The following is a 26,118-nucleotide window of genomic DNA, read 5'->3' as shown; positions in this document are numbered from 1 at the left end:
ACTTTCTGTTCTTTTATTCCTCTCTTGGTTACAACAACAGAGATCTCAGTTCCAAATTACTCCAGATATATGTAGTTCTACACAAGAGGATGCTTGGTTTTGGTTTTTTCCCTCTGACCCAGCATTAAAATTTCTATATACCCTCTTCCCTCCCTGTGGTAACTCTTTTTTTTTCCTCCCAGGCGATCAGAGATCTGATACTGAATCTTTTTTCCTTGCTCTTTTTGTGATGTGTGCTTTGCAGCCTACGGAGTGCTTTCTAAGTCAGCCTGAAGAAAAACAAGAGACCACTGTGAAGGCAAAGAGGAGAAAGAAGGTATGAATGTTCTACAGTGTCTTTGGAGACTGGACAGTGGGTGTACATGCTATTACAAGATTCAGAGTTGGGACAGCTCTGTGATGATGATAAATAATGTGGTCATAATGTTGCAGCCTCTTTTAAAGAAGAATAGAAATTCCTACCTTTTTGACTTCACTCAAAATACCCATTCCCAACCTGAACTGTGACATGGTGTCTATACTCTGTTCAGGGATTGTATATGTCTACAGCCCACTTGCAAGCGTTGCACTTCAGGAAACTAGAACTGTGTCAAAGAAAAGTGTCATTTCAGTTGCTGCAGAATCTTCCCTGTTTCAGCAGTGTGGTAAGGCTCCAGCTGCTGTAATTCCTTTTGAGCCAAGAGTTGTCCTTGTTCGCTCTTCTCCTCTTAGCATAAGTATATAAATAAATACTCTATATTGTCCATTGGCCATGCTTCATACTCGCCCTCAACAACAAACACAGTCTGCAGCCTAGATGGAAATTGTATGGCACCGGGCAAGTTAATTGTCTTCCAGCACAGACTGTAAATAGTTGGCTCCCTCACAAGGTTGAGAGGTGGCCTTTTTATATTGTGTCAGGCCTCTTAAATATCTAGGGAATGAGAAGAGGGAAGAGTGGGATTTGGCTTTAAATGCAACTCTGGCAGAAGTGACTGGGGTACTTGTTCCGCTACTGACAGAGCAAAAGCTTCCCATGAGAAGAGACTGGTGAACCAGACCTAACAAAAAGACCTTAGTTCTCCAGCAAACAATAGGTGCTAAGTTAACACCTTTGGTTTCAGTGAGGCTAGGCCACTAAGTTGACATACACAGCCTGTCAAAAAATCCATCAGGAAGTATTTATCAGGTTGATCTATGAATTCCAAAGTGCTCTCTCCGAAAATAAGGAAGAGGAGGGGGGAAGCCCCCATTGTTTTTAAGCATCTGGAATGAATTGGCAGAAAAATAATAAAACTTCCTGCAAGAGGAACGTTTCCTCACAGCCCTCCTTGAAAGAAGAGAGTTTGCTCAGGTGTCTTTGCTTTTGCTCTTATGGAATTTCTCATTAGTATCAAGCTTCTCCTCTCCAGAGTGCCATAATTTTCCTGGAGGAACCAAGTGGCCCAGTGAATGATGTAATGGTCCTGTGAAACAGTGCCTTATGCTGAATTACCACATAAAATGAGCCGGATAGTTCTGTCTTGCTGTCTGCTAAATCAGAGGTTCCCAAATGCAGGTCACCTAAAAGACAGGTTGCTGAAGAAGAATATTTGTAGTTGATAGGAATAATAACAAAGAGGTCCAGTTGTGAGTCTCATGCAAAGAATGAGTGTGCTGCAGATGGTCGCTGATCATTCTTTGGGAAGACAGTTGTTACACAGTAGAAAAATACAACAGTGCCAAATGGGGGTGAGTCTTGGGAGAAGGAATGCTACAGATCCAGGCAGTTCAAAGACCTGCCAAAAGCCAGGCATACACTGGAAAGTATTCCAGGGACTGCAGAGGGTTTTGCACCAGGCCAGAGGTAGACTGAAAGGAAGGCATAAGCACTTCATCTCCAACTATACCACTGTCAAAGATTCAGTTGGAGTATTGCAAACACACAGCTGAATTTTAAGAGAGGTAGAACAGGCAGCGGCCGGAGTGGCAGACAGCTGGGGGAGGCAGCTGCCTACTTTGCCTTTGCTCTAGGATAGAGTGACTTCAGCAGCCTCCAAATGGCTCTTCCCTGTTCAGCCTTCTGTCCCTTGTGATGCCAGTGTAGGAGTATTTGGGGTGTATTGAGCAAGAGGGGGAGAGGAGGGATGAGGGATGGAAGAGGAGGAGGAAATAGGTGCTGGGGTGGAGTAGGGGAAAGATATGTCCCCTACATTAGAATCCGTGATGTAGCTCTCTTCAGAATTTCCATTGATCTTTACTGCCCTAGACCTTGGCTTGCTGAACTTGCACTGAAAATAGCCGCCACCCCTCTAAAGCTGCTAAAAATGCTTCCAGGCCCACCTCATCTCCCACTGATGTCTCCTTTTTACTTCTAAGTTCATGTGTCCTCATGACAGCAAGTTCATTTTAGGTTACCCAGCTGAGAAACCTTGAGCTGGCCTTTCACAAATTAATTGCTTCTCAGTGGGAACAAGAGAGGCTTCATACTCTTGCTATTCTCTCCATGCTGCCTCTCTCCTTGAAAGTATGCTGTTTTCTTAAATGCTAGCAGATCATTCTGATAATGGGAACTCTGAGCTATTCTATCCTGACTGGTTATGGGAAAAAAAATAAGCAGCATTTCAGTGAAAATTCAGACTTGTTATTTGCTAATGTTCCTAAAGTGTAAAATGCAATCATTATGAACTCATGTCCAGGCTCTAAAAATTAGTTGTTTTGTTCAAAATATTATACGTTTTGCAATAGCAAAACAGTTGCTGAACTCTTTCTGCCTGACTTCTGGATTTCTGAGCTTTTAACTCATTTTCATCACACGTTACGCTTTCCTTGCAAAATAGATAGGTAGTTACCCTGTTTTCATCAAAATATAACAAAGACTTATATAACCACTTGATTCCTCTTGTGCTTTAAGAATAATAAAATAAAAGAAATTATGACTAAACCCTGAATTTTTATTCTTACAACAGCAAAACTCAAACCCAGCTTTCAGTCATAGTTTTGCTATAGCAGCGTTTTGAGTGGGTGCACAAGACTTTTTGTCTTTGGGCTTACAAAAGTATCTGAACTTGTGTCTGCATTCCGACTACAGACAATGGGAATCTTGTCCTTTAGTTAGGTGTTTTTCTGATTAAGTTGTAATTAACCCAATGTAACTGTATAAAGCTACGGGAGGAACATTTATTTACAGTGTTATTAGCTAATCAAAAAGGAGAAACTATAGAAATGCCATACTTAACCATTTTACTTGGGTTTTTAGAAGAAAATTTCTGATATTCTGGAAAAATCTGCTCCAAAAGCTGGTGTTCCTGCTGATCTACAAAATTTGCTCAGTCAACATTTTGGTGAAAACCGTTCAGTGATTGAATTAGAGGAACTGAAGCTGTCAGGTAACCTATCCTATGTTTAATAAATTAATAATGTTTTTTTCAGGATACAGTTGGCTTCTTTTTCTGCAGAAGAAAGATGATATGGGGGTCAGGTCTTCAATTATGCTTTTTATGGAAATATTTTTCTTATACTATACATGAATTTTTAATGTTTAAGTAGAGATGTTAGTTTCTTTGGAGTAAATGTCAAGTTTCTTGGAGTTATGGAAATGAACAGAAGCATCATTTAAATGTGTCCTTTAGCTGTAAAGTATTCATTTCAGGAGCCCACTTTTCTAATAGAAGTGATACAATTCGTAATAATAGCTTCCAAGTTGCTGACTGAGAAAGTGAAATATATTTTGTTTCTGGGGTTATCTGAGTTGATCCAGGAGCATAATAGGAGGGCTGATGGAAGTAGACAAAGAAATAACAAGATGCCATTCTGGTGTGGTTATGAGATGTTGAAAGCAATGTTTTTCAGGGGGTGGCATGAAATGAGATGGTAGCTTTGGTCCATGTGTCAAGTGACCAAGTTTTAACCATAGCAAGGACCCTCTTGGTTTCCCATATTCTGTCTCCAGTTGAAAGCCAGTGATAGAAACAGCAAAGCAGAACAGAGCAGGATTAGCTTCTGTCAGTTGGAGGCTGCATTGGAGGTGAAAGCAACATTTAACTTTTCTGCCTCTTACTCTGCAGATAAAGAGGCGCTGTTATTTTACAGACGCTGTCCACTATTTGTTGGCAGTGCTTTTGAAGAGTGAATGACCTGGTAACTAGCTACATAGACCTTTGATACTTTTTGAGCTCTTGGTGACTTCTGCCCGCTATAAGCATCTTGTAGCACAGCACTGGTTTCTTTTTTTTAATATTTAAGCCTATTTTTCAAGATAAATATACTTCTCCGTAATATCCATGAACCTAGGCTGATCCTTCTTTATTTCTGTGGGGCAAGTTCAGCTTTCTTGTTGAATCAAGAAAACATGAAGAATTCCCATATAGGTTGCTTTGAAAAGCTTGTGTTGATTATTTTTAGATCTTTAGGGGTTTTAGCAAATTATAAATTGCTTTGATTTCTTTCTTATCAAAAGAGCCTTTTGGGCTATTGCAGTGACCCATTTCCATATGGATTTACTCTTGGGTTGGTTGGAGATATTTTTTCTTTCTTTTTGTGCTGGGAGTCGAAGGCTTAGAATGCAAGGAGTTTAGAAGTCAAAGCACTGAGCAAATAACAAGCAAATAACAAAACTCAGAGTTGCATGTTTTTGTTAACTGATGTGCTGCAGAAGGTCAGATTTGTACTTGGCTTAGTCTCTTGCTGCAGTCTAGAGCTGTGTGGTTTTCTGCCCTTTCTGAAACTTTCCATTAAAATTATTGTTAATACTCCAGTTTTGCTGGAGTGTTTGGGAAATGTCAGTGACTGAAGCTCGTATCCTTTAGAAACCGTCTTTTTAATTGTTCGGTCATTCATGAGACTGAATATAGCAAAATGACAGCAAAGATATTTTGCCAAGGGGAGGAAAGGATCATGGTGGTGTGAAGAGCTCCCTTATTACCACCAAATGCTTATGGTAGGGCAGCCCCTGCCCTTCCCCACTAGCATCAAGTGCATCTTTTAAACATGATATGAAAAGTAACTTGGCTGCTGATCCTTCACTTGTGCACGTTCATTCCCTTTGAAGCTCATGTCACATTAAATGTAAGTCTCTGGATTTCATAAGAAGGATCAATGCAAAATAAAATTTTTTAGCAAGACAACAACCATTAAATTGAGCGGCTCTGCTTAAGAAACTATACTGACAGGACATCAGGCAAGTACCAGCTAAAAACCAAGTTTGTCACTGTCTGTTCTAATGGAAATCATAGATTGATGCTACCAGCATTAGCACAATCCACTATCTATGTGAATATGAAGAATGTCTATATGGAAACCTGCTTAATTTAACTAAAATATATTAGCAAACATCTCTTTTCATAAACAGGCACCATGAGGTGCTGTGCAGGATGACGAGAAATACATGGGTCCCTGAAGACAGAGTTATTAATGCTCTGCAGGAGCGTATTGTTCCATCAGGTGAAGGACCCTTAACAATGGCAAGGTCTCACACCATCTAATTTTAATCACTATTTTAAGAACTTAGACTTTCTGAATAGAAGCTGGAGAAAGGAAGGACCTTCCAAAGAACCTGTTAGGACTTTGTCTTTCTTCGTTGCCTCTATATGAAGCTTAAATTGCATATCTGACAGAGAATGCTTTTAAGACTATAGTTAATACACTGATCAGGTAAAAGATAGGTAGTCAGTGGGAAATGAAGAAAGAGGAAGGCGTTGAAATGAGTGTAGGTGTTACTATTGGGGTTGATATAATTAGGTAGACTACCACAATATGAAAGGCCTTAAAGAGGAACAAACATATTAACAAGTACATTATTGGTAGGTTCTTGAATTTACATAGTATGAATTGTTTGGGTGGTCTACAGATGTATTCCATGGTAGGTGGATTGTTGGAACAGTCTAGCAGGTTGACTGTGAGGCTTTTGGCTAAGACCTTTGATTGATTATAGCAAAGACACGTGAAAACTTTTTTTAAAGTATACAATGACACCTGTGCAGCTCTGTATTCAGGGCTTTTCATGGAGGGAAGAAAGAAGGGAACTGATGTTGAATTGAGTTGGGTTGAGAGGTGTTACCTGTGTTGATTCATCCAATATAAAGCTTCTTGTACATGAGTTACATGTTAATCTTTTTTTCACAAATGGTAATTTATGATGGATTTTAACATAGTTCTGATTTCATCAGTATAACTAGTAGATATGCTGCAGATGTATATGCTCCTTTTGCTGTTAAAAATACATGAACAGGTTTTTTTTTTCCTTTCACATTTTCAGATACCTGTTTTTTGCCAGCCAATGATCTCACCCACAGTTTTTCTTCATACCTGAAGGAAAGTGAGTCAAAATGTTGGATGAGGTGAAAGTTGTATGAAAAACATTGCTAATGCACTATTATTGCCATTTTTACCTGCACCTCTAATTTTTTTTTTAATTAATGAAATATTGAAACTTAGAGTTTTGGTTTTTTTTCTTCATGACATTTCTTGTTTTTCTGGATCTTTTTTACTCTTTCACTTCTTTTGTATCAAAATGTTTTAGACTTTTTTCGAATTGCTAGGCATTATTTGTCAGTAGTTTATCATAGTGTCATAAGTAGGTATATATATATAAGGTATATATACCTTATATAGGTATATATAAGTAGGTCAGCTCTTTGCTGACGTGAACCAGAAGAATTTTTATTCCCTTATGTGAATTTATATAGAACTTCTGATCTGGTAAATGTATCTCTTCAATTGGTTTTCTCTGTTACAAATTGCCACATGTGGCAAATGAAGACAATGTCACCTTACAAACTGATGATTTTTAATGCTTATCTAATTTGTTCAGTTATGCGATATTTCTGTATTTTATTTATTTTGGGCATTTCATTTTCCAGTTTCTCAGTCATGACTAAATGTAAAAGTGTTGCCAAAGATCCAGACCTCATAGGAGTCAGCATGTGTGTTCTCACTGCTGGCTACCATTCATCCCGTACTCTTGTAATTTAAAATTGTGGCATGCAGTACTTTTTCTGTGTGTGTACATGGGCTTTTTCATTGCAGTCTGTCCTAAGTGGGCCAAACTCCGTAAAAACCACAAGGAGAAGAAGTCAGTGGTGATGCTGGTTATCTGCGGTTCTGCCCTTCGTTCCTTGGAACTCATCAAGTATGTTGATAGCAAATGTTATGCTGCGGTTGGCAGTCAGTCAGAGGTTTTGTCTTGGAACCATAAAGGCATAAAGGCAAAACTGGGACACTGTCCTCTGCTAGCCAACAAATTCACTGACTCAAACTGATGCAATATCCCTTGCTTCTTTAAACTGTGGGAATGTGGTGTTTGGTTTTACACTGAAGTAACACTTGGTACTTCAGTTGCATGGAAGTGTTATTTTTGTTGAAAACCAAAAATAAGATGTAATCAGTTTTGGGGAAACGACCATCCTATTATACATCAGAAGGGAGTAAACCCATAAAGCTTCATGATCCACCACTAGAAATTGGGACTTTGCACCAGAGGAGATGATGTTCCAGGGGCCTCAAGTACCAATGCATGCATCTGAGTGCCTCCAAGTCTGTGTCCATGTTCTCAGCTGGCTCAGACTGGCAGATGATGATGATTTTCAGTGTCCTCTTTTTTTGCCCCTATCCTCCCCCTTCTCATTCCAGAAGTGTTGATGACTTTGGTAGATTAATGTGTACTTCACAAATTCCATGGTTGTCTCTTGAGTCTTGACTCCATTTGCTGTGATTATCTGTCAGTGCAACATGAGATGAAGAGTTGGATAGTTTGACTCCATGCAACAGATAGAATCATAGATATGTCAGACGTGCCTGTAGTCCTTAGCCCCAGCATGCAAATATTACCATCTGATGTTTAGGTGGTTTATGTGTATATTTGTATATAAACATTTAGCTTTGAACAAAAGAAAGTTAAAAATTTGTCACACTGCAAAAAACCTGCAGAGAAAGCTGTCTTAAAGACATTCACTAAATGTTGAATATGTTGTCTCCTGCTTGACTAATACAGCAAATAGAGTTATTACTGTGTGCCAAAGTGGGGTGTCAGAAAAACAAGTCAGGTTTTCCAGCAAATGAGTTTTGGTAAACTGAAATTTGGGCAATCTCTGCAGTAAAGACTACAGCAGCTTCGGTTTTCCTAGCAGCCATGATGCAGGAAGATTGTAAAATGTAGACTGGTCCATACACAGTTCTTTCCATTTTGTTCTTGTACACACATTTGTTCATGCCTGTATCTCAGTAACTGAGACAGTTTTGTATTAGAATTTGTCAGCTTTGAACTAAGTTAGCTGTGAAAGCACAGGCCACAATAATTAAATATTATCTGAAAAGCTGTCTAAACAATATCGCCCCCTACTGATATCTGCTATTGTGTTTGTACAGTTGTTGAGCACTGTTGATCAAGTAGCAAACAAGAATGTACATGGTGTTCAAAGTACAAGCAGGAGTCACTGGGGGACTGTGTGTCTCAAGCATACTGAGAAATGCCAGTTACTTTTGCTTTCCTCCTGTGTGGTCTCACTCCCAGCCGTGATGCTTGCGTTTCCTTTTCCAATTTTTCTATTGCTAGGTCAATGACAGCATTTAAAGGAGACTGCAAAGTTCTCAAGTTGTTTGCAAAGCACATAAAGGTAAGAGGGAGGGAAATTCAATAGGAAAACTAAACAACTAACTAGAGTCATACCATTTTCTTTTAAAGCATTTAGCAGTAGGGCCTTTCATATGGTGTTTATACAATGTTCCTTTCTTTAGATAATTCTTCTTCTGGTAACCGATTGTTGGAGTTTGAGCAGTCTAGCTCCAGCAGCTCTAGTGCAGTCCTACGTAGAATGTAGATGCTAATGCATGTGCTATGCTTTAAAGATGTTCCACATTCCTGTGAGGTGTTCATTCAAATGGCTTTTTCCTGTTAAAATAGAAGGTTCACTCACATGGGTTTGTAGAAGCAAACTGTACCAGCACCCACATTTGCCTTCTGGCAGTTGGATGCCTGCACACCCAATATCCATACCTGTTGGAGAGCACAAATTATGGCGATGTTGGAAGTAATGAATGGACATCTGGCCTTTGATATAAATACTGTCAGACACACAAAGGTCACTTGCTTTATTTCACCCTTTTCCAGTGTCATCATCTTGAAGGAGCTTACAGCTAATTCAATTTTGTCAATTTTTCAGATATTTCCAAAGATTTTTTTTCAATGCTGAAAGAAGCATACTGTTCTCACGTCCAAAAATAGTTGCTGCAGTAGCAGATTTTCAAAGTTGAAAATGACTGAACTTGAAGAAAAGTGTGGTGCCCAGCAGGCTGTTACATTTCTTAAACTTTCTCCTAGGCATGTCAGTTTGAGAGTTTGAAAGATGAATAGCATTTGTTACTTGGTAGTGTTCTAGAAAGAGATACTATAAGATCTTGAATTTATGTCCATCTCTTCCAGAAGGAATTTTAAAGCAATCATGATTTTTACTGTGGTTTTCTTTCTCTGCTCAAATCAGATAAAAGAACATATTAATATGTTGGAGAAAGGTGTATTCCACATCGGGGTTGGAACTCCTGGGCGAGTAAAAGCGCTAGTGGAGCAAGGTAGGACAACAAAGGATGTTTTCTTTGTAGGTATCTTATACTTGGTCTCAGGAGAAGCAAGACTTCAGTTGTTGAAGTGCTTTGGTTGATATGAATCTGAGGATTTGTGTACTAAACTGTACAATTCTGTTTCTCCATTTCTACTACATCAGTCAAAATGAGCCCAAGATTCTAGTACTTGATTTTATGATCACTTTAAGCTGGCATAAATCAATATTAGCAGAGAAGGGCAGAGTAATACTTGCCCTTCCCCAGTTTGTGCCTATTTATTCCCCTTCCTGCTTCTTGTGCTAGCCCGAGTCTGTTTGGCAGCTCAGTGAACTGATCCCACTTAGAACTGATCCCAATTAAAACAAAGCCAGTGTGTGCACAAAATCAGGTAATGAGTAGACAGAGATGGGGGATTTCCTCTTTTGTCAGGAATACTGATTTATGCTGACTTGAAAGTGATTGCAAAACCATGGTGTAAGATTTAAAGCTCAAGGAAACTAAACGCTGCAAGTAAATCAGAAGGAAATAATGGCAAAAGTCTTTGTATCGTATGTCACTTTGAGCTCAATGTAAACTTTTGTGAGGGGTGGATGAAAGATCTGCTTGTTGGTCTGATTTTATATCTGATTAGCCTGTAATGAAATTAAGTATTCTATATAAATCTCCTTTTATTTTCCTGATTTTTTTGATAGTTTTACTTACTCAGTAGACATTATATACACAAAGAAAAAACAAAGAACAAAATGACGAGATGATAAGGTGATTCTTTCTAAACAGTGCCTTGCTCTGACTGTGGTTTCTTGGTCAGGGACTGCCTGTGGGTTGGGATCTACTGCTCCTTCCGAAAGGGTACAGGAATAGCATAATTTTGTTGTTTCCTGTGCCTTCCACTGACGTTATGTCATTACTGCTCAGCATGACAGAACAGTGCCATGTTAGGTGGAGGCAGCTTATGCAGGGTCACAAAGTGTATTATCTTTTCTTTAGATCTAGTCCTTTGTTGACACCTAGTGTAACAGTGGCAGGCCACTATGGAATGGAAAGGACTCAAAACCCACAGGAAAAAATTGTAGGCATCATGGAGAAGACCAGGGAAAAATGGGAACAGCTGGAGGGCCAGTTCAGAAAGGACCTTTTTCTTCTTTCGCCACCATTTATTTGGAGGATAAAGGAATTCTTTGGCAGCACCACTGACCTGACTCACATTCACACAGCACCTAGTCCTGTAAACTGCTAAATACTGTCAGTTCCCATTAACAGGAGTGTTCAGGCTAGAGTCCTTGTAACTTACCAGCTCTTCATCAGCTGTGGAAATTCAGCTCCTGTGGTGTCATCAAGTGGAAGCTTTAGGAATTATTTTCTGGCAGGATGTTGGCTCTTGACAAACCTGGCAATAGTAGTTGTTCTGCTTTTGTGTTTATCTTCCAAAAATGCATGGGATTATGTGGTTAAGGGAGTTTGCAGTGTCAGTGCATTAGTTTTCCAACCAGCAAATGTCATACTTAAGTGTTCAGAGATTAATTTCCTTGGAAGCAAACAGCAAAAGATGTAAAACCCCAAAATCATTTTGATAAGTGCATGTCATATTATGTTGGTAGTAAAATATATGTTGCCTTTTTAGATGGCCTGTGCTTGAACTCCACAAAATATATGATTCTGGATTGGAACTGGAGAGATCAGAAACTAAGGAGAATGATGGATATTCCTGAGGTATTGTATAAGCACCTGTATGTATTATATTTTGTGTATTCATTGCCTCTGATTCTAGTGCCCAGGTCTTGGTCAGTAAGGTTTTCTTTCTGCAAGGCTGACTTCAGTCATCTAGGAACACAAAGAAGTTGATATTTGACTGATAGGTCTGTACTGTCAGGTCTTAAAATTATCTCCTGAGGTAGATTTTTTTTTTTCCTTTTTTTGTTGCAAGTCACAGCTGTGACATCTATGGCTGTGCTGCGAATTTCTCCTGCTTGTGCTAGATGGTTGTTCTGTCTGTTACCAGGAAGTTCTCTTAGAAAGAGGACTTTGTGCAAAAGTTTCCTCAAAAACTAAATACAACTTTGGAGAAGCATTTATCTGTCTCCATCTGAGTGTAAGGTAACTTCTTGTGAGTACATCCATAGATAGTTTGCTTTGGGGTTTTGTTTTGTTTTTTTTTTTTGCTAAGAGGTAGGGTACAAACCATGTAGAACTATTGATCATTTGTAGACTCCTTTTAACGTAATTTTCCATTCTTTTCAATTCTGTAATCCAGCTTTCACATTTATTGCTATGACAAGGAATATTTATCATACGCTGTGGGGCATCAGCTGGTATTTAGTGAGCAGAGAGTTGAAGAGGCAGATTCCTCCACCAGACGTTTTTAGGAAGATGAGTTTCCTGCACAGTGTTTCCATTCTTTGCACATTTAGAGCAGACCAACATGCAGAATCTCCAGAGGAAAAAGGTCTTTTTTTGCATATAGACACTATACTGCTTCACAAGTGAAACAAGTTATCGGTCATTTAATCCTTCTCTGCACTTGTCTGTGTATTTGAGTGTGCTGTATTTTACAGTCTCACGTACACAGATATATCTTCCCAATAATCTTGGATAAAGCACCATGCAAAAAATAGGTAGCAGAAATGAGTAGCAGAGAAACCAACTCTACTTAATGAGGCAAGGAGTCTCCCTCTTGTGGTAAACACTTATGGCTTTGTTTATATGGTGCTTGCAGTTATCTGTAAGGTTTTTAAAGAATGGAGAATGTAATTCATGGCTGTATTAGCACAAGTATAATATTCTGAAAGGTACTGGTTGTGGTGGGATGGATTTTTTTAAGTGTATGTACACTAGCCTATAGGTTATCCACTGGACAAAAATGAAAATTGTGTTGCTAATATTTGATTATGGTCTATTGCAAACCTGAACCTGTTAAATGCACTGTAGGTAGCATCACATCATTTCTGTATGTCTGTCTAGGAATATAGGCCAAAAGTTGCAACCCTGGCTATCTTAACATCAAAATGTTAAGGCTTTAGTTCAAGTTAAAACCAAGGAAGCATGTAAGCATGTTACACTTTCATATATAATGTTAGCATAAGGAATAGATACTTACGTGTGATTACAGAATAGTGAATATGCAATCAAAGAGAAGTCTTTATGTACACATGACTCGGGTAACACAACATACCAAAAGATTTTTGACATCTTGAGCTGTATAGGTGGAACATCCTGCAGCTATTTGTCCTGCTGCAGGTATCAGGCAAATTCCTGAGTGATAGAAGAATGTCAGTAACAAATAAACCCCAAATAATGTTTTTGAGATAAGGCATTTTAACAGAGCAGAAATTAATTGGATTATCTGGCAGCTTGGAGGCTTGAAATATGGAGTACAGTGTTAGTAACCTGAGGATCTTACTCCCCTGCTTGTATAAAAATTGTCAAATTCATGCCAAGATTAATAATAAATTTGCTCAAAGAAGAGAGGAGGTAAAGTACCAACAACACAATTCAGAGAACTGACAGTTAGGTATACTAATTTTTTATATTCCACATTAGTTGTGGAGGCAAAATTGTGTCCTTAAAATTGGAAACAAGGCATACTCATCCTGATCCAAACCTCACCTTATCAATAATTTCTTTGCATAATTAAGGTGCTCCTTTGCTGCTTTTCATTGTAATTGCACCAGAAAGCAAGAATGGCCATGAGCATGTGTACTTTTTGTCCAGTCATGGAAAATCTGTAGCTTCATTTTCTAATGAAGGTGCACAGTACTCAATGTTTATGTACTCATCTAATATTCAGCGGAGAATTATTTACATAGTGATATATTCTGATAAATATATGAATTTACAAACACATGAACCCTGCCACATGACAGTCCTGTATCCCATACCATCCACATAATGGATGGTGCCCTGATCTAATGCACTGTCAGATGCCTAAACATCTCATTAGTCAGTGCTCTTGGGTTTTTATCTGTTTCTGTGTCTCACTCCATTCTTCCCAAACAATGGAGAGAAGGAAATAAAAAGAAGGTTCACGAAGAAACCAGCTGTGGAGTAAATGAGTTTATCAGACTCTGTCTTGGCATGTTTGATTTATACTAAAGCATAAAAGGTTTTGATTGTACGCTTTCTGATCTGACCAAAGGACAAATTTCCTGCTTTGAAATCTTACTATGTAGAGGTTGATGGCAATACAAAGCTGTCTCAGCGTCTCACATTACTTGTTTGTGAGATTCATATGGAGTGTTTTCAACCAAAACCATTATCATATTGTCTGCAAAGAATAGAAAGAGTGAACCTCAAGTAAGTTTGAAAATAGAGAAAGTTTTAAGTTGCAGGTTCTGTGAAAGTTGAAAGGTTTGTAAGAAATGGATTTACCATAGAAAGACAACTGTTTTCACCCTGATAGAGCACCTTCAGTGTTGAACAGAGACTAGTGAGACTTTCTCACATCATTTGTCCCTGTGAAAGTGGAGGCACAGAAGGATAAAATCCCGAGAGAAAATTCGCAAATCAATTATTTGTAAATGGGAAGAGGAAGCTATAAGGAGACTTATGTTCGTGCTGAAGAATGCAGTCAATATTTACTCGCAAGTACATTGGTCTCATATTTAGATAAGCAATAAGCTGCAGTGATATCCATGTTATAAGCCAAAGTACTTTGCATGCAGCACATGTAGAATTGACCTTTATGCTTACTTTCATCCAGGTGTCTCAGACACAGACAACGCTGTAACTGTTGCAGCGCAGTAACTGCCCCTGGACTGCTTGCTATCTGTTGATACTCTGGAAAATCTCACAGGGATTTTGCAGTCCGGGGTGGATCGCTCGCTGTGGCTTGCTTTGTCAATTCTGTACTGATGACAGCTTGTAGCCCTGGTAGATGGGGCTGCACAAGCTGTAGTTAGACTTTAGGATTGCAGGGCCTGTGTTTGATATTTTACAAAGTGGAAACACTGTAGAGCTCAGGATCTTGTATGGGAACCTGTTCCATATTTTCTGTTCCTATAGTGAGGTGCCTGAGTAAATAAATAATGGTATTTAGCCAATGCATTATCAGTAACTTTTGATACTTGGGATTTTTTTTGTTTTCTTCAGATAAAGAAAGAAACAATTGACCTACTGGAGATGTGTATTATAAAGCTGTGCAGAGAGGGATCTGTGAAGCTGGGACTCTTTTAATGTTCTACCAACAAGGAAGTTGTTCGCAGCTGCATTTTACTACTGTCCTGTCTGCAATTGGCAAGTGATTAATGGGTGGTGGAATTCAGAATGTTGACTTTTCAGATGTCTGTTAATACAGAAAGAACGCATATTGCAACTTTTTCTGAGTTTTCTTTTAATAATAAAACAGAATTTTATTGTAGAAGCAATGTGATACTGAAATTAGAGGTACACTGCATTAACCTGCCAGATTTACTACTGTATCCCTTCTAAGACTTTGAAGATGAGCAAACTGGGGTGTGAAAATCTTTGTACAACTCAATTCTCTGATATCTCCCTCTGCTGTCCCAAAGGAGACCTTTACTTCTCTCATGGGTGATAATCTAGTTCTTGCTTTAGAGGATCCTTGAAAATGTATGAATTCCAGTAATTTGTCAGAAAGGTATTTTTCACCCATCTGTCCTACAGCTGGCTAAATGCAATTTTTTTTGCTATTACATGATAAATTATCTGTATATTGAGTCTTTATTTTGGTTAAACTGTCTGCAAGTGTTAAAAATCCCCACAAAAAGTGTGCAAAATAAATATTCTTCTGTTTTTCCATTTAAATTAAAAGGCAATGATCTCTGTGTGATTCTTCTGTCATTGTGGATGGTAGGGAATGGATGCATTTTTTTCAGAGGGCAAGATGGAACAGAGCTAGAGGTGAACAATTCATCAGCATCTTGGAATGGCACTGGTCTAAATCAGATGTTTTGAGAATGAGTTGCCTTTTTGTGCTGAAGAACACGTAACATTTTTACAGCTTTAATTGCTCCTGAATCAACAGCAATGAATGGAGTAGGTTAAGAAAACTGATTTCTTTCCAAAGCGATGTTTTCTGTCCAGTGCTGCCTTAGCACCTACAATCCTCCCCAATAATATCCAGTGCAATTTGAGCAGAGCTCCTTTCATTGTATGCCATGCCTGCTAGCTGGGCAGCTATGGAAGTAAAGGAAATAATGCATCTGAGAGTACACAAATTCCAGTATAGCTGGCAGTATCCCTGCAAATGAATAAGGCACAACAAATCGTAGTGAATTGTGGGGCAGGAAAAAGAATATATTTAAGCTTTTCCAGGAGGCATGAGCTGGGCACTCTAACCAAAGTACACAATTGTTTGATTGGTAAAAGCTGATCATGGGGAGCCAGGTACAAATGTAGAAAAGGAGGAAGAGAGAGATCTAGTTAATGAGTAATTCATGACTGTAATGTGGATTTGAACAAACAATAAAGTCTCTCAACAGTAAGGACGGTATCTCAGCTTAAACTCTCTCCAGCACAAGTATATTATTTCTTCTTCTCACCAAGAAGAAAATGAAAAACAAGACGAGCTTTCTTCCACAAGAAAGAGAGGCATGTTCTTCCAGATGTCCGGATAACACCGCATTCAAACAACAGAAGCTACCAGCTTGGAAGCCTCAGCTTACCATCACGAGTGTGCTCTCCAGCTTCTTTCTTATAGGCACGTTCTGCCTTGCTGTGGGAGTCTGCCTCATACTGTCTGCAAACAGTGTCAGAGAAATCCAGGTTTGTTTGGGAATGCTGTTCTTAGATATTCTATGAAGAAGAAACTGGGATATATTTTGAGGGAAAAGGGCTTTGATTTTTTTGCTTCTGGATAGAGGTGATAGCAATGGTTTCAAGCCTTGGACATGTGTCCAGTAGCCAGTGTTCCTGTGAAAATCCTCAGGGATAGCTGGTCCCAAATAAAAGCCAAGTACTGGGTGACAAGGTCTGAAACATGAGTGGTAATTACTGCCACTGGCTGCTAATATTCAAAATGTCATTATTTTCTGGGTTTCTGAAGGGAAATAAGTTAATCTCTTTGATAGTGTTTAGTATTAGAAGAACGCATGTGTTTGCTGGGCAAAATCGTATAATGCCGGGCGGCCTGATGTTTAAATACCTGCTGGAGGCAATGTCCATTAGACCTATGGTGGTGTTAATAGACTCCTGGTTGGAGCCAGCACTCAGCACTACATCCAGGAGGTTCAAGAAGGGTGGGCTATAATGCATATGGGGATTTGTCAAGCATTACTTGGTCAGCCAGACCAAAGTGCAGAAGTGTTATTCACTCAGCACTCCTTTGCTGAGGAGCACATGTGGAGGTTCTGCAAGAGTCATCAAAAGGCTCCAAACCAGCTTTAAACTGGGGATTAAATTTGTGAATGTTCGGTGAGGCCAAGTCCTGATTCTCTGTCTCTGTTGAATTTTAATGATGTTTTTGGCAGTCCAGAGTCAGTTAAAAGAAAACTGCTTTGAGAAGTCTAAAACACTAACCTTTTCCTGTGTGCATGTCCTTTATTGCAATATCTCTGTTCAATTCCCTGACAGATTGATTATTCAGATAAATGCTCAGATTGTTCAAAACTCCGTGAAAATTCCTCTAATTGGAATAAGGAATGCCACTGCTCTGTTAATTTCACGCTAAAGGAACATATATTGGTAAGTGGATCTGAGAAACCAAGTCAGGTGACTTAGTGCCTTCTTTTATTCTGCTCTCTAGAGCTCCTTACTCTATTTTCTTTGTACTTTTTAAAAACATGAAATACTCAAAATCTTACATTTTTGCCTTTCCAATTAATTTTGATAAAAATAATCATGATCATGATCAAGCTACCTCTGTCTTTGGTTGAGAGATGTCCAAGGAGAAGATGGGGATGCAGGAAATGGTGTTTGATTGTGGAGGTGACTTTTCTCTGGCTTTCTCTCTTTGAGTCAGTAGCAAACCCTTGCCCTTGACCCAGGGTTAGTAGTTACTGCAGTGTTAAGCTCTCAAATGAGGTGGAAATCTGAAGCTCTGACTGCTTGTCATAAGTAAGCCCCTGTAGTCTTTTTTATGAGGGTTATGCTGTTAATCTCCAAGGTCCTTGAAATAATTCAAAGCTAGCAATGTCATTCTGCAGTTTCATTTGGGAAAAGTATTCTTCATTTCCTGCCCTAAACTACTGGGTCATGTTGCTGAGACTATTCAAATGCTTCATGTTCCGCCAAAGAGGTCTTATGCTTAGTACTGCATAAATGATACCTTAAAATTACAGTGCAGTTTAAATTATAAATTCACTTTAGGGATATTCAGTATTGAAAAGAATGTTAAAATACTCTATAATTTTTCAGATCACAGTGATGTTTGAGATGACAAATTTATTTAGCTGAATTATGCTTTTTATAATAATCCTCTTTCTTGCTTGCCTTTGCCTGCCTGGCATTCTCCTTTTAATTACAGGACCAAACTTTCAAAAGGGTCAAATAATTTAGGAGAGGCAGCCTTTTGTTGCAAAAAAATCTGAAGGAATTAAGAGCTAGCGGGTACTTTACAACAGTTTTTGTGCACCTTCTTGTTTTGGAAAATGTGTTTCTGACCTCATGAAATCATTTCTAGCCATTGCAGGTTCATAGCCAGCTGTGCTATCTTGATTAAAATAATAATCAAGCATTTTTATTTTATGTTTCATTTGGTGATTTAAAGTATATTTAATTTTGTGCTAAAATACTAAAACTTTCAGTTGGAATAAAGACTAGATTCCAGACAGTGTCCGCTGAAGTAATTGCTTAGAGTGTAGTTACCAGCCCTTGAGTATGAATTGAGTGCTCTCTTCCCCTCTCTTTTTTGACAAGTAATAGGATTTCTCTTTGTCTACATGAACTCAGCTTACTGAAGTGATTTATCCTTGAATTCTAGGGTGATGTTTTTATGTACTATGGCCTGCAAAACTTCTATCAAAACCACCGCCGATATGTGAAATCAAGAAGTGATGCACAATTGTTGGGTCGAAATGTGAATGTAAGTTTTCTTCTGTATATTATGAGATCAACAGTATTTCCATCAGGTGCACCTTTGACCATATGGAGAGCTAACTAGGCGTAACTGTGTTTTAAGACGGCTCTAGGGAATAATAAGAAGGCACAGATTTTCAGTGTTTGGTCTCTGCTTTTATGAGTGTTAGGGCCATTAAGCCTAATAAGTTAATAAGCAAGGAAGATTGAGTGGCTAAATAAAATACGTCAGTCAGTGTTGCAATTCTCAAACCTGCACCTTGTAGGGATGCTGAATAAAAATATATTGTCTTTTTCAAATAAGTTCATTGAAATGTTTTCCTTCTAGTATTTACAGTCTTATTAGCCAGAAATATTTTAAGCTGTGCTTTTATTATAGGGTTAGGGAATTAAGTTATTCTAAGTCTTTCATTTTGCCATCTGGCTTTGGAAGCAGACAAGGAGCAGGGAAAGTTTTTTTTGGTGAAATAAGTGATCATGTAGCATTTTGAAGTATACAACTTCTAAGAAGAAAGAGGCTAGACAGCATCACCTGCAGCAGGCCTGCATAAGGAAACTGGAGAATGCAATAATTGTATTCAGGGTTTTTTACTTACAAATCTGAAACATGTTTTCTTTGGCTTAAACGTAGCATTTCTTAACACACTGTGCTCTCACTACATATGAGGATTGTGCCATAATTATCTGTTGCTTTTTTAACTCTCAAGACATGTTCCCCATACATCTGCTTCTTCAGGTCTCCAGTCAGCTTGTTTGTTTGCATCCAGGTGCAGCTGCTTTTGGCTTTTGTGCCGATCAGATACACAGCTTATTAGAGTTATTTGAACATGTTTTAGTTTTTAAACCTGAAGATTTATAGTTTTTCATGATCTAGGGTGGGAGAGATGTGATAAATTTTAGATGGGCTTTTGTTTTTCGTACGTAAAGATTTCCCTGCACAGAGCTGCACTTCTAACTGCATCTGTTCTTTTCCACTGCTGAAGCAGTCCAGGTCAAAATTAAAAAGAAGGAAAAATAAGATGTTCTAGGGTTTCACTAAAACATTTTAAATTGTAGCTGCGTTACAATAGCAGATCCCCGAATGAGTTTTTGTAGTCTGTAGTTTGCAAATCTGCAGCAGAATTTGGTAAAGACCTTAAGTTTACTTACCGTGATATGGAAGGTGTTCCTCAACTGCAAACACATTCATTTGGATGTATCTCTAATGTGACCAAAAGGTACTGGAGACTTAATTATTCAGTGGCTTTTCAGAAGATGGAATGAGAGAGCATTAGCACCAGCAAACCAATCCAAACCCACCAGGTTCTGTGCCTGACTGTTCTGTAACCTTGAATACAGATTCAGAAGAGCTACTGTGCACCCTTCACCACCTACCGAAACGGGACGCCCATGGCTCCCTGCGGTGCTATTGCAAACAGTATGTTCAATGGTAAGTAGCTGTCTTCCACGTCTGCCTTGCTAATTTCCAGTTCCATTAGCCCAGTCCAGCTGAGTCCTGTATATTGCCAGATCCCCGTCTTTCTCCCACAAAAAGTTTTGTTTGGCAGTGCTGTTGTGGATTTACTAACACCATCTTCAATATGAATATACAACAGAACTGAGGAATTGAGTCCCTGGTGAAAGACAGAATGATAATACAACAGATTTAGTGTGCTTCCTTGCTAAGAAATACATTATTGTACAGTGAGGGGAGGCTGTGGATTCTGCTTTCCCACAGCACATTCTTCACATTGGTTTGGATCTTTGGATCTATGTGGTTGCATTTTGTTCTTTGAATGCTTGAAGCACACGTAGTCTTACTCAATTTGATCACAGGTTATGTTTATAGTATTCTAGTGGGCCGTGGGAAAGGTTTTTAACCCAAGTTAGCAGGTAAGGGAGCATTCAGAGAAGCAGTGAAGCAGGTGGAGCTCAGAGAATAGCAACTGAGACATAGTGGGGTACAGAATGATCACTTACTCAGAAGAGTATGTCTGAGCTTTAAGGAGCTGTGTGAATGCAGGTTTTTAGCAGGATATAAAAAAATGTTTTCATTGATGTTCATGCAGCGAGTTGTGCTTTTCATGTTTACTAAAAAAAACATCCCTTCCTCATCTATGTCATGTAACTATCCCTGCCCACCATTTAACTGGCTCCTCAGGTCTCATTAACAGAGAGGTTAACACAGAAGTTAATGAGACCTATAATGTTATTGCCTTATGTTCAACTAATCTAAGTAGGAAAATGTAATGGACAAAAACAAGTGCTTTTTGTCCATTGAAAGAGGGTGGCGGTTAAGCACAATTTTATTTATGTGATTTTTGATTGAAGGAAATGTTAATGTCCAAGTTAATAGGCATAATTGGCATAAAACTAAAGCAAAATTTTCTCCAAAGGCTCATGGATTCCCTTGATTATACTTCCACCTCTCCCCTGTTCCTTGAAAACACAAGTAATCAGTTTAGGACAACTGTCAAAGAAATCACAGAATCATAGAATAATTTGGGTTGGAAGGGACCTTAAAGATCATCTAGTTCCAACCCCCCTGCCATGGGCAGGGACACCTCCCACCAGACCAGGCTGCCCAAGGCCCCATCCAACCTGGCCCTGAACACCTCCAGGGATGGGGCAGCCACAGCTTCCCTGGGCAACCTGTCCCAGTGTCTCACCACTCTCATAGTGAAGAAATTCTTCCTTATGTCTACTCTAAATCTGTCCCTCTCCAGTTTATACCCATTGCCCCTAGTCCTGTTACTGCAAGCATTTGTAAAAAGTCCCTCTCCAGCTCTCCTGTAGCCCCTTCAAGTACTGGAAGGTCACTATAAGGTCTCCTCAGAGCCTTCTCTTCTCCAGGCTGAACAAGCCCAACTCTCTCAGCCTGTCCTTATATGGGAGGTGCTTCAGCCCTCTGAACATCTTTGTAGCCCTCCTCTGGACCTGTTCCAACAGTTCCGTATCCTTCTTATGTTGAGGATCCCAGAACTGGATGCAATACTCTAGATGAGGTCTCAGAAGAGAGGAATAGAGGAGCAGAAATGGTAGGGAACACTAGCTAGGGGAGTTACTTCAGTAACTAGCTAGAGAGCTCCAAAATTGATTTGCAAAGAAGTCACGCAGGAGTTGATTGGCATGAGATACTTCCATATATTTCTACACAGGAATTTGTTATTGGTCAGAGAATGTTCCGTCATTAAAAAACCTCTAGAAGTTCTGAGGCTCTGGAACCTTATTTCTCCTTATGGAGTGTACAAGTGCTCTATACAGAGTCATCATGCGACCTTTCCCAGTTTTTCTTTTTTCTTATTCTCTTGAAAGATGTTTTCACGTGACAGCTTTTGTAAGTCATGCTGGCAATTAGAATGACTGTCTTTTATTCATATATATTGCTTCCTGTATTCTCTACAGATACTATAGATCTTTTTTACAATATTAAGTCAGCTGCTATTAAAGTGCCACTGCTTAAGACTGGAAACAGTTGGTGGACAGATAAAAATGTGAAGTTTCGCAATCCAAAATCGCACAATCTCTCTTCTGCATTTGCAGGTAAGAATGGTTCCACTGTATTTTTTATTTTCTAATGGCTTCCCTACTCTTTCCCTGTGTATGAGGGTCTCCCGTTCTGAAATGAATTGCCTTTGGGAGAAATGCCTCCCCAAAGCAGGTTGGAGAAGCAGCTTTAGAGAGCAACTGAGAGCAGAAGACAGATTTAGCCAAAATACCACTTTTGTTTGGTTGGTTGGTTGATTGGTTTGCTTTGTTTTTATAACTGGCCATAACAATTGGGAGAAAGTGAGTTTGGAAGACTGAAGTTAGCCCATATCAATATCCAGCTATATAGTTTCTTGTAATGCTTAATCTAGCCAGAGAAAGGAAGGATGCAGTCACTTTATTTTTTCCTGTTGAAAACATTAATGAAGGAGAATTTCATGTCACATCTTTCCCTCTTCATGCCTCCAGGGATTCTTAAGCAGTTGTGAGTCAAATGAGTCTGCCAGCATCACTAGTTCTTTCAAACAGCTGTTTCCTAGAGCCGTTTCCTTGTTATGGTTGATTTGTAGTGAAGAGGGACTAAAAGCTCCTTATTCTGGATCGGAGCAGTGCTATGCTGGATGCAATATGCAAGAGTTAGTTATCTAAGTAGTTTTCATATGACAGATTCTAAATATCACAGGCTTTGCCATTAGACTGCAAAGAAAGTGCCTTTCTAGTTGTACGGAAATAAATTAATGTGTAAATATGAAGGCAAGTTCCTCATGTTGTTTGCTGAAGAGGCAAGAATCCAGAATAAACAGTATTTTCATTTGTGCCAATCGCTGTTTTTCCTGTGCTTCAGGTTTCTAATTTGTAACAACCCCTGGGTACTGTTAAATTCTGTTCATTCATGTTTGAGCTGAGTGGAGATGCTTGAGTGAAGAATATTTAATTTTTCAGTAATGGAAAATACTGCATCTCTCCTGTATCTCAGATTCTGTATTGGTTGTGATTTGGCCCAGTAGTTAGTCACCAACCACTGTTCTAACAGACAGTTTGTCTTTCCTGGTTTCTTACTCTCAGGGACAGCAAGACCTCCTTACTGGCAGAAACCGGTTTATTTGTTAGATGAAGAAGATGAAAGAAACAACGGTTACTTAAATGACGACTTCATTATCTGGATGCGAGTGTCAGCCTTTGCTACATTCAGAAATCTTTACCGTCGTGTCAGACGGGTAAGGCTGTTTGCGGATGGCCTGCCAGCAGGGAATTACACTTTTCGTATTTCCTACAGTATCCTTTCATATTAGCCAAGACTGTTAGATAATTACAACGAGATGGACATGGATGGGATTTGTGAAGTAAAATGGCAAAGAAACCCATCAAAACACCCCAAACTACTTCACCATAAAAAAGGTTGAATTTTAAGGGTGATGAGACACTACAAGTGGATTTTCTTTATCCCGTGCAGATGGAGTTAAGACATGTTACTCAAATAGTAATGTCTGTGAATTTGGATTTGACTTCTGAAGAGGCTACTTCTGGCTGGAGACAGCCAATGAGAGCTTTACACAAAGAGTACAATTGAGTGGGAACATGAAGAGGTGAAGTTGTTGTTTTAGCTGAAATATTTAGTAGTGGCTTAATCAGTTGTGTGAACACCCTTACTGTGATGCACATTGTGCCAGAGATATCTCTGACATAGAGAGCTGTGTGGGATGCCTGTGCCAGCAGAGCCCTTTGACCCATTTGAGCTGTGTACTGACAGGGACTTTTGTGCTGGTGAAAACACACTGTCATGCTGAACAGCGTGAACTTCACTGCTGAAAGCACTTGTTTTGTCAGCAGGAGTTATGTCAAGATGGCTATAACTTTATCTTCCCTCTCAGCTAGCAGAGCTATGATTTTAAATGTTGTAGCACAGTTCTATTCTGTAAGCTTCCACATGGAGATCTGAAAGTTAAAATCACATATAATTCCCAATAAAAAACATCAGGTAGAAGTGAGCAGTTCCCCTGTATGTGAAGTATCATCATAAGCTGCCCAAAAGCCTCATTTTCAGCTGAGTTTTCATAGCAAATTTATGCAGTAGCAGTTACATAAATTATGAGTCTGAAATTTATAATGTAAAAGAGGAAAATCATGTTCACACAGAGACTGTATCTTAAATAACTGGATTTCTTATCACCAGCTGCTACTGGATTTTTGGATTCAGCATAGCAGAGACATCATAGATAAATGAAAGAGATTTTCATAGCAAACACAGATCATTTACCACTACTTTTTCTCCTCCTGGGAATAATGTAAACTTTGTTAGTGAAACCTTAACATCTTTCTATCAGATTTCCCTGTTAGCAAATTCAAGGGAAGGAAGCATGTGATTCTTTCAACTGTGGTATGGAGTGGAGGAAGCAACCCATTCCTTGGAATCGCCTATGTGGTTTCTGGCACGGCAGCAACCCTGACAGGTTTTGTCATAACTGCCATCCACTTAAAGCTCAGAAAAAAGAAAACATACTTTCAGAAGTAATAAAGTTTCCTGGCTTTCTGAACAAAGGCAAAGGTGTGCTGTGAACAAAGAATATGCAGCACAGACCTTTCATTCTTTCCTCTGAGCTCTGGATCTTTCTAAGTAACAGATTTGGTGAAAGTAAGCAAACAGAAGGGCAGTGCTGTTTCATCATCCGAAACCAAACTTACCCGACACTGCATTCGTACTAATGTATGTTTGCTCTTAAATTTGTTTCCTAGGAAACTTGTAGTGAGATGAACTTCAAACAACAGATAGCATAGTTGGTTAGAATTGCAATGGCAAAGAAATTATACCAAAAGTAAGGGTCTCATTCATTTCTTACTCAGCCCTCAATCAGAGAGTATTTCTCTTGCCTTATATGGGGCTTTGGGTGGGTAAAAGGTGAGGTCTTGATCCAACAAAAAGCTTGATCAGATAGAAATTGGTGCTAAAATCTGTTTCTGGGTCACGTGCATGGGCTGAATGGCTTGGGTTAGGTTTTACACATCTTTTTCAGCAGTCCTGAAATAGCAACAAATTTAATGTAGCATATTCATCGCAATTTGATATTTGATTTATGAGTGAACACGGTGCATTTTTTAGGAGCTTGGAGTTTGTTTAAACCAAATTTATTGGTTTTATCTGGGTACTGAGTCTAATCTACAAAGTTAGAGGGCATCAAAACATTGATTGACGTTTTTGAAATCATGATTTAATGGAAGACTTACATTAAAAACTCCTTTAATGCTAAACATTTTAGCCAAAACATCTTCCTAATGTAACTATTAGGCCACAATAGCACTCCTATGGACTCCATCCTTCCATGCAAAAGTTGACACTGCTACTGTTTCACTGTTATGAAGTGTCTCTTGCCCTGTCAAGCCCCCATTTTTGTGGTGTTTTCTACTACTTATTGTTAGTAGAAAACAAAGCATCAGACAATCTGTCAACTTAATTTTCATAAAGTAAACACTACAGCTCACAAATAGGCTTATCAATTTTACGCACTTAGAAGTTATTTCCAGTATCTCACAAAATGTAGGAACAGCACTGACGAATGTAGGTCAAGTAGGTTGTAGTACATCGGAACATTTTAAAATTATTTTTCTGTTGGAAGAGCGCAAATGAAATAAAACATTTTAAATTGATTCTTTCTATGAGTATTTTGTGTGCCTAACCTCCCCACGCCCACCCCACAGCTAAAAAAGCCCTCCACACGAAAGGAAGGAAATCACAGTGTAAAGGAAGGAAAAGGAACGTGGGACAGGGAGGCTGTGAGCCACTGTCTAGAGCACCCACATCTGCTTTTAAAAGTGTCTCAGGCTCTTATGACCCTCTGGTGAGTCTGTTTGCAGCCACAGAAGGTGCTGTCTCTTTTTGTCTCTGCTGCATAATTGTGCCATGAGCGGCAGAAGGGGTGCTGCTCTGGTTCACAGCCTGGTCTCTTGGTATAATTTCACTCCATTGATGGTTTATGGGTCCTGTGGGGCGAAGGTGCCTGTCCCCATCTGCTTTTCTTGGTTGGGGCCAGTCATCTCTGTCACAAAGCTGTAGAAACAGGGTTCCAGTATTTCAAACCTTTGCACTGAAGTATGTCAGGAGCTGTGGGAGAACCCTACCCCTTACTGGACTGGACAAGACAGAGTGTGAAGCAGTACATTTAGCGATGCTTA

General features: G+C 39.1%; 2 protein-coding genes across 8 annotated transcripts in view; both read left to right on the top strand.

Moving 5' to 3' along the window:
- Window positions 1-15,154, top strand: part of CMSS1 (cms1 ribosomal small subunit homolog) — a 240,226-nt gene extending 225,072 nt beyond the window's left edge. For all 7 annotated transcript variants that reach the window (XM_069868225.1, XM_069868235.1, XM_069868253.1 and 4 more), the window contains 8 exons: window positions 245-316; window positions 3,218-3,347; window positions 6,215-6,274; window positions 6,985-7,087; window positions 8,510-8,570; window positions 9,435-9,522; window positions 11,135-11,223; window positions 14,599-15,154. In XM_069868225.1, the coding sequence (XP_069724326.1) occupies window positions 245-316; window positions 3,218-3,347; window positions 6,215-6,274; window positions 6,985-7,087; window positions 8,510-8,570; window positions 9,435-9,522; window positions 11,135-11,223; window positions 14,599-14,682 (687 nt within the window). In that variant the 3' untranslated portion in view covers window positions 14,683-15,154. The remainder of the gene's footprint in view (window positions 1-244; window positions 317-3,217; window positions 3,348-6,214; window positions 6,275-6,984; window positions 7,088-8,509; window positions 8,571-9,434; window positions 9,523-11,134; window positions 11,224-14,598) is intronic.
- A 97-nt stretch (window positions 15,155-15,251) lies between these two features.
- On the top strand, window positions 15,252-25,623 carry LOC138726453 (cell cycle control protein 50C-like). The gene is made up of 7 exons (XM_069868213.1): window positions 15,252-16,233; window positions 17,041-17,151; window positions 18,389-18,490; window positions 19,822-19,912; window positions 21,868-22,005; window positions 23,017-23,226; window positions 24,276-25,623. The coding sequence occupies exons 1-7, from the start codon at window positions 16,021-16,023 to the stop codon at window positions 24,461-24,463; spliced, it is 1,053 nt and encodes a 350-aa protein (XP_069724314.1). The 5' UTR covers window positions 15,252-16,020; the 3' UTR covers window positions 24,464-25,623.
- The last annotated feature ends 495 nt before the right edge of the window (window positions 25,624-26,118 follow it).

The sequence above is a fragment of the Phaenicophaeus curvirostris genome, chromosome 1 (genome assembly GCF_032191515.1).
Source record: "Phaenicophaeus curvirostris isolate KB17595 chromosome 1, BPBGC_Pcur_1.0, whole genome shotgun sequence".
Classification (NCBI taxonomy): domain Eukaryota; kingdom Metazoa; phylum Chordata; class Aves; order Cuculiformes; family Cuculidae; genus Phaenicophaeus; species Phaenicophaeus curvirostris.
The sequence above is the reverse complement of the archived record's forward strand: the minus strand, read 5'-3'. Positions and strand labels throughout refer to the sequence as shown.

Excerpts from the sequence above, each read along its gene's own strand:
- LOC138726453 (XM_069868213.1), top strand. The coding sequence starts at position 16,021 with ATGAAAAACAAGACGAGCTTTCTTCCACAAGAAAGAGAGGCATGTTCT. Across the intron at positions 17,152-18,388 it reads CGCTAAAGGAACATATATTG|GGTGATGTTTTTATGTACTA; the intron begins GTAAGTGGATCT and ends CTTGAATTCTAG. Across the intron at positions 19,913-21,867 it reads TGCAAACAGTATGTTCAATG|ATACTATAGATCTTTTTTAC; the intron begins GTAAGTAGCTGT and ends TATTCTCTACAG.